Source organism: Halichoerus grypus, chromosome 6 (genome assembly GCF_964656455.1).
Source record: "Halichoerus grypus chromosome 6, mHalGry1.hap1.1, whole genome shotgun sequence".
NCBI classification, from domain to species: Eukaryota; Metazoa; Chordata; class Mammalia; order Carnivora; family Phocidae; genus Halichoerus; species Halichoerus grypus.
The window spans coordinates 36,987,654-37,006,076 of NC_135717.1; the positions used below are offsets into that span (position 1 = coordinate 36,987,654).

At 50.0% G+C, this 18,423-nt stretch overlaps 1 protein-coding gene across 1 annotated transcript in view; it reads right to left on the minus strand.

The window, feature by feature from the left end:
• C6H16orf96 (chromosome 6 C16orf96 homolog) overlaps positions 1 to 18,092 on the minus strand; it is a 48,309-nt gene extending 30,217 nt beyond the window's left edge. The window contains exons 1-2 of the mRNA XM_036091122.2: positions 17,840 to 18,092; positions 5,979 to 6,778 (exon numbers count right to left, since the gene is read on the minus strand). Coding sequence (XP_035947015.1) covers positions 5,979 to 6,398 — 420 coding nt within the window. The 5' untranslated portion in view covers positions 6,399 to 6,778; positions 17,840 to 18,092. The remainder of the gene's footprint in view (positions 1 to 5,978; positions 6,779 to 17,839) is intronic.
• Between the last annotated feature and the right edge of the window lie 331 nt (positions 18,093 to 18,423).

Here is an 18,423-nt window from a genome sequence, read left to right on the forward strand (position 1 = left end):
GGATGTGGAGAAATTGGAACCTTCCACACATGGCTGGTGGGTATGCAAAATGGTGTGGCCATTTTAGGAAACAGTGTGGCAGTTCCTCAGGAGACTGAACATAGAGTTACCAAATGACCCAGCAAGTCTACTCCTAGGTATATATCCAGGAGAAATGAAAACATGGGTCCACAAACTTGTATATGAATATTTATAGCAGCATTATTCATAATAGCCAAAAGTGGGAATGATCCAAATGTCAATCAACTGGCAGATGGATAAGCAAAACATGATATATTCATAATATGGAATATTATTCAGCCATAAAAAGGAATGAAATACTGATTCCAGAAAGATGAACCTCAGAAATATGATGCTAAGTAAAATAATCCAAACAGGGATGCCTGGGTGGCTCAGTCGGTTGAGCATCTGCCTTCGGCTCAGGTCATGATCCTGGGGTCCTAGGATGGAGCCCAGCGTTGGGCTCCCTGCTCAGTGGGGAGTCTGCTTCTCCCTCTCCTTCTCCCTCTGCCTTCCCCCATCCTGCTCGTGCTCGCGCTCTCTCAAAACATCCTAACACAAAAGACAACATATTGCAGGACTCCATTTATATGAAGCATCTAGAATAAACAAATCTATAGAGACAGAAAGCATGTTAGTGGTTGCTTAGGGCTGGGGGTGAGTTGGAGTGGGGACTGAGGAAATAGAGTGGTGATAAAGGGTATGGGGTTTCTTTTGGGGGTGGTGAAAATATTCTAAAATTGACTGTGGTGATGGTTGTACAATTCTGTGAATAGATTAGAAACACTGAATTGTCCACTCCTTCAATGCGTGAATTGTATGGTATGTGAACTATATTCCAATAAAGCTGATTGATCAATCAATCAATAAATAAATAGCACCCTGTGCTATGTATTTCTTGGGTTGGAAGACTGATTTCCCAAATTGATCTACAGATTAAGCTTAATCCCTATGAAGATGCCAGTGTGCTCTTTTTCATAGAAATTGACAGCTTGATCCTAAAATCCATATGTTAATGCAAAGGACTCAGAATAGCCAAACAATCTTGAAAAAGAAGAACAAAGCTGGAAGACTCACACTTCCTGATTTCAAAACTTTCTGCAAAGCTAGGGTAATTGAGACAGTGTGGTAGTGCCATAAGGAAAGATACATAGATCAATGGAAGGGAATTGGGAGTCCGGAAAGAAACACTCACGTTGGGGCGCCTGGGTAGCTCAGTCGTTAAGCGACTGCCTTCAGCTCAGGTCATGATCCCAGGGTCCTGGGATCGAGCCCCACATCGGGCTCCCTGCTCCGCAGGAAGCCTGCTTCTCCCTCTCCCACTCCCCCTGCTTGTGTTCCCTCTCTCACTGTCTCTCTCTGTCAAATAAATAAATAAAATCTTTAAAAAAAAAAAAAAGAAAGAAACACTCACGTCTACAGTCAGTTGGTTTTCAGTAAGAGTGCCAAAACAAATCAATAGGGAAAGAATTGTCTTCAACAAATGGTACTGAACAGCTGGAAATCCACATGAATGCAGCTGGACTCCTACCTCACACCAAATACAAAAACTAAGTGAAAGTGGCTCCTAGACCTAGATGTAAGAGATAAACCATAAACCATTTACTCCTGTGTTGTAGAAGAAAACGTAGGAGTAAATCTTCGTGACCTTGGTCAGGCAGTGGTTTCTTAGATATGCCACCAAAAGCGTAAGCGACACCGCACCAAAAAAGGTGACAAAATAAAGAGAGGCATATGCTGTACTTCAGCAAAATTTAAAACTTTGCATATCAAAGGACACTGTCAATAGAGTGAAAAAACAATTCAGAATGATAGAAAACATTTACAAGGGGCGCCTGGGTGGCTCAGTCGTTAAGCATCTGCCTTCGGCTCAGTTTATGATCCCAGGGTCCTGGGATTGAGTACCGCAACGGGCTCCAGCCTGCTTCTCCCTCTGCCTGCCGCTCTCCCTGCTGTGCTCTCTCTCTCTCCCTCTCTGACAAATAAATAAATAAAATCTTAAAAAATTTACAAATCACACACATGGCATCATATATCCAGAATACGTAAGTAACTTTTTTTTAACATTTATTTATTTTAGAGAGAAAGTGTGCACACGTGCGTGTTTGAGCAGGGGGAGGGCAGAGGGAGAGAGAGAATCCTCAAGCAGACTCCCCGCTGAGCATGGAGCCCCACTCGGGACTCAATCCCAGGACCTGAGATCATGACCTGAGCCAAAACCAAGAGCCAGACATTCAACCGACTGAGCCACCCAGGCGCCCATATATAAAGAACTCTTACAACTCAACAATAGAATGACAACCCAATTACAACTAGGAAAATAATCTGAACAGATATTTCTCCAAAGAAAAGACACAAATGGCTGGTAGGCACACGAAAAGATGCTCAACACAGTTAATCACCAGGGAAATGCAAATCAAAACCACAATAAGGTACACTTCATACCCACGAGGGTGGCTAGAATCAAAGAGGTAGAAACTAAGAAGCGTTGGTGAGGAGGCAGAGAAATTGGAGCCCTCACCCACCGCTAGTGGGAAAGCAAAATGGTGCAGCTACTTTGGGAAACAGCCTGGCAGTTCCTCAAACCTGAAACACAGAGTGATCATGTGACCCAGCAATTCCACCATGAGGTATATGCCCAAGAAAAATGAAAACATACGTCCACAGGAAAATGTGTACCCCACTGTTCATAGGGGCCACGACTCCTAACAGCCTAGTGTTAGTGGGGGAAACAGCCAAATGTTCACCAACTGATAAACAAAAGTAATCTATCCATTCTGTGGAATAGCATTTGGCAATGATAAGAGTCAAGTACTGATACATGGGACAGCATGGATAAACCTTGAAGACATCATGGTAAGTGCAAAAGTGGGACTCAAGGAGGAGCAGGAAGAAGAATGATAGCTAATGGTTAAGGGTTTTTGGGGGGGCTGTTGAAAATGTCCTAAAATTGATTTTAATAGTTGCAGAACTCTGTGAATATACTAAAATCCCTGAGCTGTACACTTTTTTTTTGAACTGTACACTTTTTAAATTTTTTTAAATAGGCTCCATGCCCAATGTGGGGCTTGAACTCATGACCCTGAGATCAAGAGTCGCCCACTCTACAGACTAAGTCAGCCAGGCGTCCCTGAACCATACCCTTTAAATGGATGAATATTCTGGTATACACACAAATATATGTATGAATATATTTCAACAAAGCTGTAAAAAAATAGCATCCTTGTTTTAGAAAAAATTGGGGTAAGTCCAACACAATCTATTGGATGGCTATTTGGGAGTTGTTAATTTTGTCAGGAGTGGGGGCGCTGGGTGGCTCAGTTGGTTAAGTGTCTGCCTTGGGCTCAGTTCATGATCTCAGAGTCCTGGGATTGAGCCCCTGCTTGGGCTCCCTGCTCAGCGGGGAGCCTACTTCTCCCTCTCCCTCTGCCACTCCCCCTGCTTATGCTCTTTTGCTCGCTCTCTCTCAAATAAATAAAATCAATCAATCAAACCCTGGTTCTGGGCAGGGCCTGCGAGCCTGCAATTCTGGGAGAGCTCCGCAGGTGGGGCTGGTGCTCCAGCAAACTCGGGAAGCCTTGGGGCGGAGCCTCCCGAGGGGTCTTCGGGGACAAGTACATACTGCGAGCAAGGGGAGCCCAGTTTTCCTTGCTCAGCAGTTCTCAACAGGGGCGAGTTGGCCCCCAACAAGCATTTGGCCAAGTCTGCAGACAGTTTTGGTTGTCACCACCAGGGGTCGCTCCTGGCACCTGGACGGTGGAGGCCCGGGATGCTGCCCAACATCCCCCAGTGCACAACACAGTCGTCACCGCAGAGAATTATCGGTGAGGGTGAGGGACGCTGCAATCTCAGCGTCTAGTAAGGACTTGTGGCAGTGCCCGAGCTCCAGATCTGGCGGTGGGCTAACCATGCCTGTGGAGCCCCGCAAACCTTTCACGAGCCCCCTTGTTGTCAGCCCTCGTTTTCTGGGCACCATTCACCCCGTCTGGGGTGGGTGCTAGGGCTGGCAGGCTAGTCTTTCCCCACTTTGGGCCCTCACATCTTGACAGGTGTTTGTAAAGGACGCCAGCCCCAGAGGAAGGGGGTCAGCGGCAGGTGAGGTGACCTGGACATCGACATGACATTTGGTCTGCCAGCCTGACCGGCTGGTTGGTGCAGACACTTAGCTAAGCAGCTTGCACCATCCCAGAGCCAGCTACCATGGCAACCCCCTCGAAGAGGAGGGGCTGGGAGGCGGTCATTGTGGTAACTCCCCACAACCTCAGCCAGGCCTGGAGTTGGGGGGGCACATTCTCTAATCCTAGGTGTGCAAACAGTCCTCTGAGGGCTGCACGCCCATGTCCGAGCCTGTCTGCCAGCCTCCTTCACGAGCCGGCTGGGTCACTCTGGGTACTGTGCATTCCAGAAGCCTCCACCCATCAAGGCAGGCGGGGGCGGGGGGGAGGGAAGGCTGCTCGGACACTGTGTCCACGTTTCTAGCCTCCAAGGCCTCCGTAACCTGAACTGGGCCACCCATGCAGCCTTCTTTGTCTCTAGCAACAATTCCCGTCTTCAGGTCTGTCTTGTCTGACATGAGCCGCGTGGCCACTCTAGCTCTCTGCTGATTGCGGCGTGCGTGGCATATCTTTTTTTCTATCCTTTTACTTTCAACCGATTGGTCTTTGAATCTAGAATGTCTCTTGTCCAGGGTATAGTGAGATCATGCCTTTTTTTCTTTTAATCCAATCTGCCAATATCTGCTGTGTGTGTGGTAACACGAAGAATTCAGTGGCATTCGGTACATTCACAAGGTTGGCAGCTGCCCCCACTATCTAGTTTCCGAACATTTTCAGCTCCGAACCCGTCAGCAGTCACTCCCACTGCCCCACCTCCTAGCCCCTGGCAGACGCCAATCTACTTTCTTTCGCTACTGATTTGCCTGTTCTCGGTGTTTCATAGAAACAGAAGCATGCGGTATGTAGTCCTGTGTGTCTGGCCTCTTCACTGAGCACCTGATTTAACACTGGTCCATGTGGCCTCGCCTCTCAGCCCACCTTGGCCAGACCGCACCCTCTCCCTGTCCCTCAGGGCTCTGCTGCCTGACTTTGCTGAGGTCCCGTCATCCCAGTTTCCCTGCTCAGTTCAAGTCTCTGGATAATACTAACAGTGGCCACTGATTGACGCCCAGAATACCTGGAGCTCTGTGCTGAGCACTTCCCACGCATTATCTTGTTTAGTATTATCTCTAGGCAATCCTGGGAGGGGGAAACCATGATCATCGCCCGACCATTCCAGTGGGTAAGTGACAGCACGCCCAGCACTCTACATTCCTATGCCTTTCACCGACTCTCTTGGCCCCGGTTTGCACCACCTCCCCATTTTCTGACAGTGTGTGACCCTGAGTGGGTTAACCTGTCAGTGCTTCAATTCCTCACCTGTAAGCTGGGGATCGTAATCACACCTGTCTCACAGAGGTGCTATGAAGATCAAAGGAGCTAACAGACATAAGCCTCTGGCTCACTTGGAGCATGGTGAGCGCTCCTTCTAGCGGTTTCCCTGGGGAGGGAGCCAAACAGAGCCTCGAGGGTGAAGGGGACAGTGAGGAGATGAGGGAACCAGGGAATGGCAGACTTTGGTCTGTGTTTCCAAACTCTTTTCATCACTGCAAAAGGAGACCTCATAACCACTAGGCTATCCTTCCCTACCCCCCTCCTCCTCCCCCAGCCCCTGGCAACCACCAGTCTGCTTTCTGTCTCTATGGATTTGCCTGTTTCATACAAATGGAATCATACCATATGTGGCCTTTTGTGTCTGGCTTCTCTCCTCAACACTTGACAAAGGATACAAGCTTGGAGCTTTGGCTCTGCCTTACTCCAAAGCCCCATTCCTGCCCCTGTGTTTGGGGAGAGCCCATCACAAGGGGCATAAGGGAATAGGGGGTAAGATGCCTGGGAGGAGAGCAAGGAGGGCAGGAAGCTTCGGGAGGCCAGGTGGTTTACCTTTGCTGTGGCTTCTTCGTTGCCCTCCACCATCTTCCGGAGCTTTATCAGGTGCCACAGGTCCTGGGCGGGCTGGCCCCTGCCCTGGCTGCCCTCCAGCAGCTGGGAAGTGGAGGGCAGGTCCTGCAGCACGGCCAGCTGGCTCTCCATCTTGTCGATGCGGCTCACCACGTGGTCAAAGACATTGCTGAGCCTCTTCATGGGGCTGAGGACGGGCTGGGCATCTGCTTCCCGGGGCATGAACACAACTGGTGAGGTCTGGAGAAAGTCCTCGTCTCCTGAGAGGACCTTCTTGAGCTCAGCCATGTGGATGTGCTCCAGGATGCCCTGAAGCAGGAGGTGCAGGGCCTTGAAGTTCACCACCCCGCACTGCGGGATGGCGATGTTGACCAGCTCGGAGAACGTGAGTGAGAAGCTCATCCCGCAGGTAGGCTCGGCGTGGCTGGGCTTCTGGGCGTCCTCGGGGACAAGTGGTGGCTTTCAGGGAACCCACAAGCTGTGTGGACAGATCTGCAGAGGTCCAGGGAGGCAGCAGGTCATGGGAGAAAATGGCCTCTGTCCGGGCCGGAGTTCAGATGAGAGCTTCTGGTTGCTAGGACACCAGAGAACATGGGCGAGTGGGCGTGCTTCCGAGAGCCCGGAGTGGGGCAGGGTGGGTGCTCAATTAGAAGGTGCTGGGTGTTTGAACAGATGGACGGTCAGCCTTTCAGTTCAAGCCCTTCAGTTATGGAAGACCGATGACCCCTTCCGAGAAGCATGCAGCGAAGGTGATGGGGAAGCAGCTCGCTTCTTGGAAGCCTCTAGAATCAGGACAGGAGAGAGTTCTTGGAGTTAGGAAAGCCTGGGTTTTGAGAAAAGAGGATGTAGAGAAGAGACCAGCTTCGTGCTTCAAATGCCCTGCAGGTGTTCGGGTTTCTGGCGGGGGTGGGGCTGGTGGTAAAAAGGGTAAGAGGCAGCTGGCTTCCCACAGGTCTGAACCCTGCATGGCCCTGCCCACCCAGGGGCACCAATGAGGACGCCCGTGCCAAACCCTGCTCTGCTTCCCCCTAGAGCCAGGGCTCGCTAACACCTCAGTGCCCCGAGGACACATCTGTGAGCCAGCTGCCACAGGACCTGGAAACCACACGGGGCCCTATGTGGTCAGGCCCCGCTTGTGTCAATTCTTGGACAAGAAAACGGCAGCCTGCTCGTCCTGGTCTCCGACGGAAGTCTGCAGGGAAGGTCCTTGGCTTAACCCCTGGAGCCCCGACTCCTGGCCCACCCCACCGTTCTGGGCATGATACACACTGCTTATATACAGCGCGTGGCAGGAGTCCTGCTCGGGGGTGTCGTTGGCTAAGGGGCGATCGCCCCCAGCTTCCCCATAGAAAGTGGAGCACCTGTCCACTCTGGGTTTATGGAGATGGGTGCATGACTCTTTATCAACAGCTGTGTGACCTTGTGCAAATGACTTAACCTCTCTGAGTCTCAGCTTCCCTGCTGGCTAAATTGGAAATAAGACCTTCCATGTGAGGTTGCCGCCGGGAGGGCAGTGCGTGCGTGTGCGTGCGTGTGTGTGTGTGTGTACATAGAAATAATACATGTGAAGGGCCAGGCCACTATGACTCAAAATAATTCCTTTCCCCCAGAACTGACCTGATATCCCACTCCTGCCAATGATCGTGGCCATCAGAGAAAGAGCCCAGGAGGCTCGTTATGAATTCAATGGAAGTGTATTTTCAGGGATGTTGTTTGCTAATTATATGTTTTGTTTTGTTTTGTTTTTTAAGATTTTATTTATTTACTTGACAAAGAGAGACAGTGAGAGAGGGAACACAAGCAGGGGGAGTGGGAGAAGGAGAAGCAGGCTTCCCGCTGAGCAGGGAGCCCGATGCTAGGCTCGATCTCAGGATCCTGGGATCATGACCTGAGCCGAAGGCAGATGCCCAACAATTGAGCCACCCAGGCGCCCCTAATTACATGTTCTTGACCTCACATCAGCAAATGCTTCTGCTGAGGCCATTACTAGTCTATCCACAAAAGCTAGTTCTTGAGGAACAGTGGGCACTCACGTCGGACTCTCCACGCTACCGTGGCCACTAATCTCCAGACACACCAGCCTGCTTTGAAAGAATTGCTTAATTACATTAAAGGAATTTGCCCACCTCAAGAGGCAATAATAATAATAATGATAATAATCAATAAAATGACAACAACAACAACAAGAAAACACACAAAGACCCACTCCTCCCCAGTTCAGTCTGGGTCCCACTTGGATACTCCTTTTTTTTGTTGTTGTTTTTGGTAACAGCTTTATTGAGATATAATTCCCATACCATACAATCCACCCATTTAAAGTATACAATCCAGTAACTTGTAGTATGTCACAGAGTTTTGCAGCCCTCACTGCAATCAACGTCAGCCCATCACCCTAACCAGAAACGCCGTGCCCATTAGCACGCACTCCCCACCCTCCAGTGCCTGGCATTCATTAACCTACATTCTGTCTGCAGATTTGCCTATTCTGGACATTTTGTATAAATGAAATCATATCATGTGTGGCCTTTTGCAACTGGTTTCTTTCACCGAGCATCATGGTTTCAAGGTTCATCCACATTGTGGCAGGTATCAATACTTTGTAGTACATTGTAGCAGGTGTCATTCCTTTTCACGGTTGAATCATATTCCACCGTATGGATGGACCAGTTTTTTTTTTTTTTTTTTAAGATTTTATTTATTCATTTGAGACACAGAGAGAGAGAGAGAGAGAGCATGAGCAGGGAGAGAGGCAGAGGGAGAGGGAGAAGCAGACTCCCTGCTGAGCCAGGAGCCCGATGTGGGGCTTGATCCCAGGACCCTGGGATCATGACCTGAGCCGAAGGCAGACGCTTAACCATCTGAGCCACCCAGGTGCCCCTGGATGGACCAGTTTTTAATCTGTCCATCCTCGGATGGATATTTGGGCCAATTCTACCTCTTCACTATTGTGGATAATGCTGCTACGAATGATACTGTACAAGTCTTCAGTTACTTGGTGTCGATGGCTTAGGGGCCGAACTGCTGGGTCAGACGGTGAGTCTGTGTTAACACTTTGAGGAACTGCCAGACTGTTCCACAGTGGCTATAGTATTTTACCTTCCCACCCCCAGCTGTGGGGGTTCCGATTTCTCTCCATCATCATCAACACTTGTGATTGCCCGTCTTTGTCATTATAGCTGGTGGTGGGTGTTGGATTCTCCTGGCTATGTAGCTATCAGATATCAGGCTTATAGCCCCCTGCCATACACTCATTTATCCTGGGCAATCAGGATGGCTGTTTGAGATTTTCAGATGTTTAAAATGACCACCCCTCCAGTGAATCACGTTTCCCTGAAAAGAACACCCAGAAACCTTGGAAAAGATGCGAGCAGGCTACCCGGGGGAGCACCCAGAGGGACGGCCACTCTCTCTTCAAGCACACTCCACCAGGGGTAACTTGGACGGATGACCTTTCCCCTCCCAAGCTTGTCTCTGACCCTAGCAGATGTCATAAATGACACAACCGCCATCCCAGCGAACCAGGTGGAGTGTACCTTCACGAGCGGATCATGAAGCCCTGAGTTTCTTGTTGTCAACCCAGGGTGAGTTGATGCTCAGACCGACATTCTTGCTGCACCTATGTAAATGTTACATGGGTGGGTCAAGTGGAATGCGATGGGTCAAGTAGAACAGTTTCTGACTAGGCTTTAAAAAGGAAAAGCCACCGGGCTCTCTAGGGAAAGCCAGCTGGACTCTGGGGCAGATTTTCACAGCCTGGGTTTGGCAATCGAGGCCGCAGTCTTCAGGATCTGGAACCAGAGCCAGGAGCCAGGTTTGTTTCTGATAATGACCTGTGTGGCAGGCGGCTGATGCATTCTGTGCAGCAACGGTCTGGTGACCGGTGAGAGGCCGGACCATCTCACTCTGCAGGACGGCGGGAGGGAGGGTGTAACCCGAGCCCAGCTTCGGTGACGTTCTCTGAACCAGCTCTTGACCAGCAACAGTTGGCCACGGCAAAGCTCTGGATACTGGAGACCAAGCTTCTGAGGGCCAACTGTGGATGCCTCTGGCTACACGGGGAGTGGAGGGAGAGAAAAGGAGCCCCTGAATGGGGAACTGGCCTGGAGCTATGGGCCCTGGGGCTGCTGGGAGGGCCTTGGTATGCTCCCCTGGACACCGACAACCTCACGGAACGCCAGCCCCCGACGGGGCGGCTCTGCCCCCATGATGGGCCGACCCAAAACAAGACCAGCTGCAATCACGTCTGAACTCAAAAACAAGAACATTGTCCAGACCACAAACATGACCAGACAGCCCCCCATCCTGGCTAATATGAGTGACTGTGGCTTCTTGACCCACAGAGCATTAGTGCTCCTTCATTCCTCTTGCCTTCTAGATGAGACTGCTTGAGAGACCTGATCACAGAATTACCTCTGCTTCCCAACTGCGCCAATCCAAAACACTCCCCCATTACCTAACATGGACCCCAATTCTATAAGCCCTTCTAACTTAACCCCCCACCAACATGCCTGTGGGTTCCTCAATTCAAGTGCCGCCCTGACATCTTTGGGCCTCCGGGGGCTCCTGAGTCCCCTATACTCATCATATGTGACCCCTCCCGCCCCCCCACCCCAACGGCTGCCACCATTGTTGGAAAAAGCTCCCCACCCAGCCAGTTCTTCTGCCAGCCAGACCAGCCACACTCCACCCTGTCCTCAGTTTGGGAGGGCTTCGGTTTTCCTGCCAGCTTGCAAGCCAATCACATCCTCCTGCAGGAACCAGGAGGCACCCCATCCCATTATTATAAAGGGCAGCCCACAGCTCTTGCTGGTTCACTCTGTTGCTGACTGCGACCCCAAGTGGCCCCACGTGGTGAGTGGTGTCCTCCTTCCCCCCCCAGCTGTGAGTCCATGTGACTAATAACTGCTGTCCATCTCACCTCGCCAGCACCAGGTGTCATACTATTGAGGGTGGGGGTCCCTCCCACACCACCGCGTGCCAACAAGTCAATGAGCCCAGCTTTGCTCAACATAGTGGGGTCTTGGCTGCAGGGGCGGATCCTGCAAACTTAATGAAAAACCTTGCAGTGGGCAGAGCTTTGTGGATTTTGGAACTGCAGGCGAGGGATTGAGGAGCTGTATTATTGCAGAACTATGAGCAAGACTTTCCTCAGCGGGCAAGGGACCATCAGGGGAAATGAGTAGCTTAGCACACAAACAAGGATGTAGAGAGGAGCACAGGGCCAGACCAGGGGCTCCCCACTGGCCTTACGAAGAAGTGTGAGTGCCAGAATTTGAAGCAATTCTGGTCACTGGGGTTAAGTGGGTATGGGTATAATGGGGTATGGGTGTGGGTAAGTGGGTGTAATGGTTCTTTGTCATTTGGGGGGGATGCCCAGCATCCAAACCATCCCTGTATTGGGGGAGGAAGCTTCCACTTGAGGAGTCCTGGTGGGAGGTGGAGAGCTGCTGACTAGCTCCCCAGATCACTCTGAAGTGAGGGCAGGGGCACGTTTTGGTCACTCCCGGGGCCCAGGGTGTGTGTGTTCCTCCAGGCTCGAAGAGAGTGAAGCTACTAAATCAGCGCAGGTTGCAATAGTTCAGAGAGCTGGAAATGCACCGCAAAGAGCCTCATCTGGTCTCAGGCCTTCGAGATAAGGCTGCAAGCTGACCACAGAGATACCGATCTGTTCCCCCGCACCCGGCACTGGGCCTGGCCCTTCGTTCTTTTCTTCAACCAATATTTACTGGGCACCTACTATGTGCCAGAGGATGCTCTTAATTCTGGAGGAGACCACAGCGAGCAGGTCTGAGGAGGTCTCTGACCTCACAGAGCTTGCTGCCTAGCGGGGAAATGTTATTTTACAACAAAGAAAGAAACTAACGTCAGGTAGGGATAGGAGTTAGAAACATAATAAAACAAAACAAAATGACAGTGAGGGCTGGGCACTAATTTAATCGGGCTGGTGGGGTAGCCAGGCTCCAACACCGCCCCCCTCCGGCCCGGCAAAGACACCTTGTGCGGCCCCTCCCACATGACACCAACAACCCTGTAAGTATACACCAGTGTACACTGGGTACAATGTATACGTGTATACCACCAATCCACAGCTACGGACACACTGGCCTTCACTCACTTCACATTACAGAATGGCAAGATTTGGGAAAGTTGTGTGTGTTGCAGGTGATTTGATGCCACTAAATCAAAACAGTTGTGATAAAACGCAATAAATAAATAAATAAAGCCAATGCGTTAGACTTGAGAGGATGCGTAAACTTTAAAGATCACGTCATTTTAGGTCTGGAAATAAAACACTTGTTACAAAAACAAAAGAGCCGAAAACCGGACCATTTGAGTAGAAGAGGATACAACGCGACTTCACAGGCTGTGCCTTGCTCCCCAGGAAGCGCCCCTGCCCTTCGGTCACCAGGCAGCACCTACGATTTGGCACAGCTGAGTTCTGAGGGCAGAACCCCCGATAAGACAATTTCAGGACAGGGGCGCCTGGGTGGCTCAGTCGTTAAGCGTCTGCCTTTGGCTCAGGTCATGATCCCAGGGTCCTGGGATCGAGCCCCGCGTCGGGCTCCCTGCTCAGCTGGGAGCCTGCTTCTCCCTCTCCCGCTCCCCCTGCTTGTGTTCCCTCTCTAGCTGTCTCTCTCTCTCTGTCAAATAAAATCTTTAAAAAAAAAAAGAAGACAATTTCAGGACAAACTTGTCACCAGACATTCTTTGGATGGCTGGTTGGAGCCAGAAGCCAATTAACATGATTGGAAATGACCATTAGCATTTTTTTCCCTCCCAAATAAATTGACGTCAACTATTAAATCCGTTTTGTAAAGTGCTATTCATCCACTTTACCCAGACAAGCCATTCTTCATGCTGCATAAATAGCTAAGAAGGATAACCAGGTCACCTTTCCTCTCTAGCTCCAGGAAGAACCAGGCGCCAGGGGGAGGATCAAGGGTGAAGGATCAGAGTTTGCGGTAAATGTGTGCCGTTTCTGGCTGCCTAGTATCTGGACATTCTCCTTACTGGGGGAGAGGGAGGGGCGGGGGTGATCTCATGACAGGTGCAGCAACCTGCCCCTTGCTCAGAAGCTGTCAATCCCATCAGATCTCCCCACCCGACCCACCTCAGTCTCACTCGTGGTTAGGTGTGAAAAATCAAGAAGGCAACTGCTGTTCCTGGTTCTGAAATTCAGGACCACTATTTTTAAAATTAAGGGAAAATCGTATCTGTACTAGCCCACTGGAAGCTGTGGGGCTGTGGGGGTGGTGTGTGGGGTCGGGTGACTCAGCCACTTGCCATATTAGGCAAGACACCTGACGTAATGAAGGCCACTTACCTCCCTGGGCCTCAGCTTTCTTGTCTCTAAAATGGGATTAATGGCCCTTCTCTCACTAGGGGGAAGAGCAGATGGAAAGGGAAGGAAGCTTTCAGGACAGCCCCAGCAGAGTTGAGGGGCTGGTGGGCGGGTACATGCTGAGCTCCCCAGGCAGCCTGTCCTGGGGTGGCATTGTGGCCAGGCCTGGCTTCCTGGGTCCCATGTGAGCTCTGTTCCCCAGCCAGGAACATAATTCTGTGAGCAACCACGACCTTCCAGCTGAGCCCTTTCCTGCCCAAGTGACCAGAGTCAGGTTCTGTGACTTGCCATCAAGAACACCCGGCTGGCCCGAAGTGCTCACTTGCGAGGCTGGCTAACAGTGAGAAACCGCCGATGGAACTCAGTGAGGGCAGGTGCATGTGTGTGTAGAGGAGGCCACACCAATCCAAGCCTGTACCTGCTAGGGCCCCCAGTGCCCACCCACCCGGGAGGGTGTGTCCAGGTGGGAGTGCGGGCTGCAGGTGCCCAAATTTCTTCTTGGGAGGCATAAAATATAAGTTTACATTTGCACTGGGACCCGGACAGAGCACCTTAATGAGACCTCAGACTGGAGGTTTCCAGAGCCTCTTGGGAAATGCTCAGGGATCTGGGCGGGGGTGGGGTGGGGTGTCTTCCTCCCCCAGTCACTCACATCATATCTGCCATTGGGCCCTATTGACTTTTTCTCCTAAATACCTCCCAATGTCACCCACCCCTCCTTGTCCACCACCAGCCCTGAAGTCGTTTGCCTAGGACGAAGACCAAACCACGTGAACTCTCACCTCTTTGGGCTCAACTCCCAGCGGCTCTTTCTACTCTGACTCACCTGACAGTTCCTCCTTCCCAGCCCCTGGCAACCACCCCATTCTGCTTTCCATCTCTATAACTGTGACTACTCTCGGGACCTTGTGTGAGTGGGATCATGCACTGTTTGTCTTTCTCTGTCTGGCTTTCTTGCACTTTGCATCGTGTCCTCAAGGTCCACCCATGCTGTAGCAGGTGTCAGAATTCCCTTCCTTCTGAAAGCGGAAGAATAGTCCATTGTGTGTACGCACACACTTTGCTCATCCATTCATCCGCTGGTGGACGATGGGCACTTGGGTTGTGTTCGCATTTCAGCTATCGTGGATAATGCTGCTGGGCACACAGCAGTACAAACGTCTGCTGTCAATTCTCTAAGCCAGGTGTGGAACTGCTGAATCATATGGTAATTCTAAGGTTAATTTTTCGAGCACCTGCCATACTGTTTCCCATGGCGGCTGCGTCACTCCCACAGCAGCTCACAAGGGCTCCGGTTCCTCCGTGTGCTCACCAGAACTTGCTATGTTCTGTTTTTCTGATAACAGCCCCACAGTGGGCGTGAGGGGGTAGTTCGTGGTTTTCACGTGCATTTCCCTAATCAGTGGTGAGCATCTTTTCATGTGCTTCTTGGCCATTCCTGTATCTTTGGAGAAATGTTTATTCCAGTCCTTTGCCCATTTTAAATTTTGTTACTGTTGGGTTGTATGAGTTCTTTACATATTCTGGATATTAACCACTTATCAGACATATAATTTTCCAATTAACTTTCTTTCAGTCCCTGTTGGGGAATGCGATCAAAAAGCTGTGACCGCCAGCTGACCTGTGAGCGGGGCCCACGTACTGGAGGCTCCTCACCCCCTCCCCTGTCCTTGGCTTCCACTTGCCCTTCCCACTCCCAGAAACTGCTCCAAGGACACAGCCTGGAGACGGTGTTGTGATGTTGAGAATGCCTGCATGCTCTGCGTGACTGAGCCCAGTTAGGGCCTCTTTATAAGCTTTAAAAAAAAAAATTATTTATTTATTTGAGAGAGAGAGTGTACATAAGCGGGGGTCGGGGTACTGAGCAGAGGAAAAGGGACAAGCAGACTCCCCGCTGAGCACAGAGCTGGACATGGGACTCGATCCCACAACCCCGAGATCATGACCTGAGCCGAAATTAAGAGTTGGACCCCCAACTGACTGAGCCACCCAGGTGCCCCTTTCAAGCTTTTAAGACCTGGTGGGTGAGTGTAGGGATCTACTTGTCTTGTTGCCTCCCAAGACAAGCCTCATATGTTAAGTTCCCTTTGCTATTATTTTTTTTAAGATTGTATTTATTTATTTGACAGAGAGAAAGAGAGCACAAGTAGGCAGAGCGGCAGGCAGAGGGAGAGGGAGAAGCAGACTCCCAGCAGAGCAGGGAGCCCGATGTGGGACTTGATCCTAGGACTCCGGGATCATGACCTGAGCCAAAGGCAGACACCCAACCACTGAGCCACCCAGGCGCCCCTCCCTTTGCTATTATTAAAACTGCCACCTACCCACTCGGAGTGGCCTGCCTCTTTCTTTGGTCTCTCCATGCTCTCTGCATATGGGGGCGGTTTCAGATTACACCAGGAAAGCTCCCAAGAGGGTTGTGAACCTACGGTCCCCTTGTCCTTGTTCTGTTCCCTCCTGCCTCAGGCCCTTTGCACATGAAACATTTTTCCTGCCCATATTTATGAGGGAAAGGAAAGTCCTATTCATCATTCAGACCTCAGCTCAACTATCACTTTCCAAGGGAAGCCTTCCCTACCTCCTTGGTTGGGATAAATGCTCCCTACTCAGGGATCTTAGTACCTCTCATGTCCTTCCTTCACATGCTTGGCACGGTCATTTGTGTGGCTATTTGGTGAATGCCATTCTCCCTCACTACTCTCTGAGTTCCTGCAGTTAGATGTTGAGTTCCACGGGAGTATGGCTTCTAGCAAGCACAGAGTAGAAGCTTAATAAATACATACTAATTGATGAATAAAATAGTCATTTGTAGAAAGCCTTTTTCCTAGAAAGGACCACAAACAGAGACATTTGCTTCTTTTGGCTAAACCTCCAGATGGGTGTAGAAGGACTGATTTTTACCTTCTGCCACGGTAATATTGAGCTGCTGCTGCCAACTCACGTAGGGTGGATTAAATAACATAAAAAAGGCAATCGGAAACTACACTCACTGTATGATCCTTAGTAATGTGTTCAGGAACTGCTGTGGTCAGACACTGAACTCACAGTTCCTGAATCCAAACAATAATGCTACAATGCGGAGGTTACCCTTATTTATTTCTACTATATCTTCCCACTTGGAATATATCATCCCACTGCCTTGCGGCCTCTGTTGTTTCCAAGGATAAGTTAGCTGTTAATCTTACTTGGGTTCCCTGGGTGCCTGGGTGTGCAGTCGGTTAAGCGTCTAAGCGTCTGACTCTTGGTTCCAGCTCAGGTCGAGATCTCAGGGTTGTGAGATTGAGCCCCGTGTCGGGCTCCTCACTCAGCTTGAGCTGAGTCTGTTTGAGATTCTCTCTCCCTCCTCCACCACATGCACTCTCTCTGTCAAGTAAATAAATCTTTTTTAAAAATCTCATTTGGGTTCCCTTGTAGGTGATCAGTCATTTTTCTCTTGCTCTTTTTTTAAAAGATTTATTTATTTATTTATTTATTTATTTATTTGAGAGAGTGAGAAAGAGCGCATGAGGGGGGGAGGGGCAGAGGGAGAAGCAGACTCCCTGCCAAGTGGGGAGCCCTATGTCAATCCCAAGACTCTGGGATCATGACTTGAGCCAAAGGTAGTTGCTTAAACAACTGAGCCACCCAGGCGCCCCTCTTTTGATCTTTTCAAAAATTTTTTGTCTTGTCTTTTAACTATGATATATCTGGTTATGGAGCTCCTTGCAAACTCCTCTTTAGAGTTTGTTGAGATGCTTGGATGTATAGATTAATGTGGGGTTTTTTTCTTTGATTATATTTGGGAGTTTGGGGGCATTATTTCTTTAAATACTTTTTCTGCTCCTTTCTCTCTCTCCTCTTTCGTTCTGAAACGCCCGTTACACATATGTTGGTGCACTCAAAGTTGTCCCACATTTCTCTGAGGCTCTGTTTGATTTTTCTTCATTCTATTTTCTCTCTTTTTCAGATTATGTAATTTCTCTCAACCTAGCTTCAAGCTCATTTGTTCTTTCCTTTGCCAGTTCAAGCACTCTTGTTTTATAGATGAGGAAATGAGGATCAGAAAACTTAAATAATTGGGGCACCTGGGTGGCTCAGTGGGTTAAGTGTCTGCCTTAAGCTCAGGTCATGATCCAGGGTCCTGGGATCGAGCCCCACGTCAGGCTCCCTGCTCAGCGGGGAGCCTGCTTCTCCCTCTCCCTCTGCCCCCCAGCTGGTGCTTTCTCTCACTCTCTATCTCAAATAAATAAATAAAATCTTAAAAAAAAAAAAAAAAAGAAAAGAAAACTGAAATAACTGACTGAAGGTCTCAGACAGCAGATGAGTGGCAAAGCCAGGACTTGAACCTAAGATCTCAGGTCTCACCCTGCCTATCACTTATTCCATCGTTCACTCACCCAATAAATATGTACTGAATGCAGACTATGTGCCAGAAACTATGCTAGAGGATAGAGAACACTGAGCAGACGAGATTCTTGCCCTCGTGAGAGCAGCAAACACGTCACCAAACAGGTAAACAAGGTACCTTCAGTGATGTACGTGTCGTGAAGAAGATGAAACAGGCAATGGGTGATGCGGGCAGGTGCTCTGGGAGGCCCGTCTGCAGATGTGACATCTGAGTTGATACCTGAAGAGAGGATGTCCCTGGAGCTCCTTCAGGACAGAGAGCTTTCTGCTTTTTTCTGTCTCTCTAGCACCAGCACTCAGAGCCCAGCACGCAGGAAGGCTCAGTAAATGTTCGCTAAATGGATGACGGCTCCAATGGAGTACTCCACTCTCGTGACCTGTGCGAATAACAGGAATGTTACCAAATAGACGTTAACGCTGAAATCATGCGGGTTTCCACTTAGAATCATTGAGCGTTTAAATCAGAGGGTCTGGCCATGCCAAGTGTTGGTGAGGATATGATGAGCAGAACTCCCATCCTCTGGTGGAGTGTAAATTGGGAGAAGCACTTGGGGAAAGCTGAACGCAGGCAGACCCTCTGACCCAGCCACTCTACCCGTCAGCGGGCCACCAGAAGTAACGTTCTCATCCCATGCACTGCAGTATCTGCGACAACCGTAATAGCGAAGAACTCCCGTCTGTGAATTCCCCAGATGCCCGTGA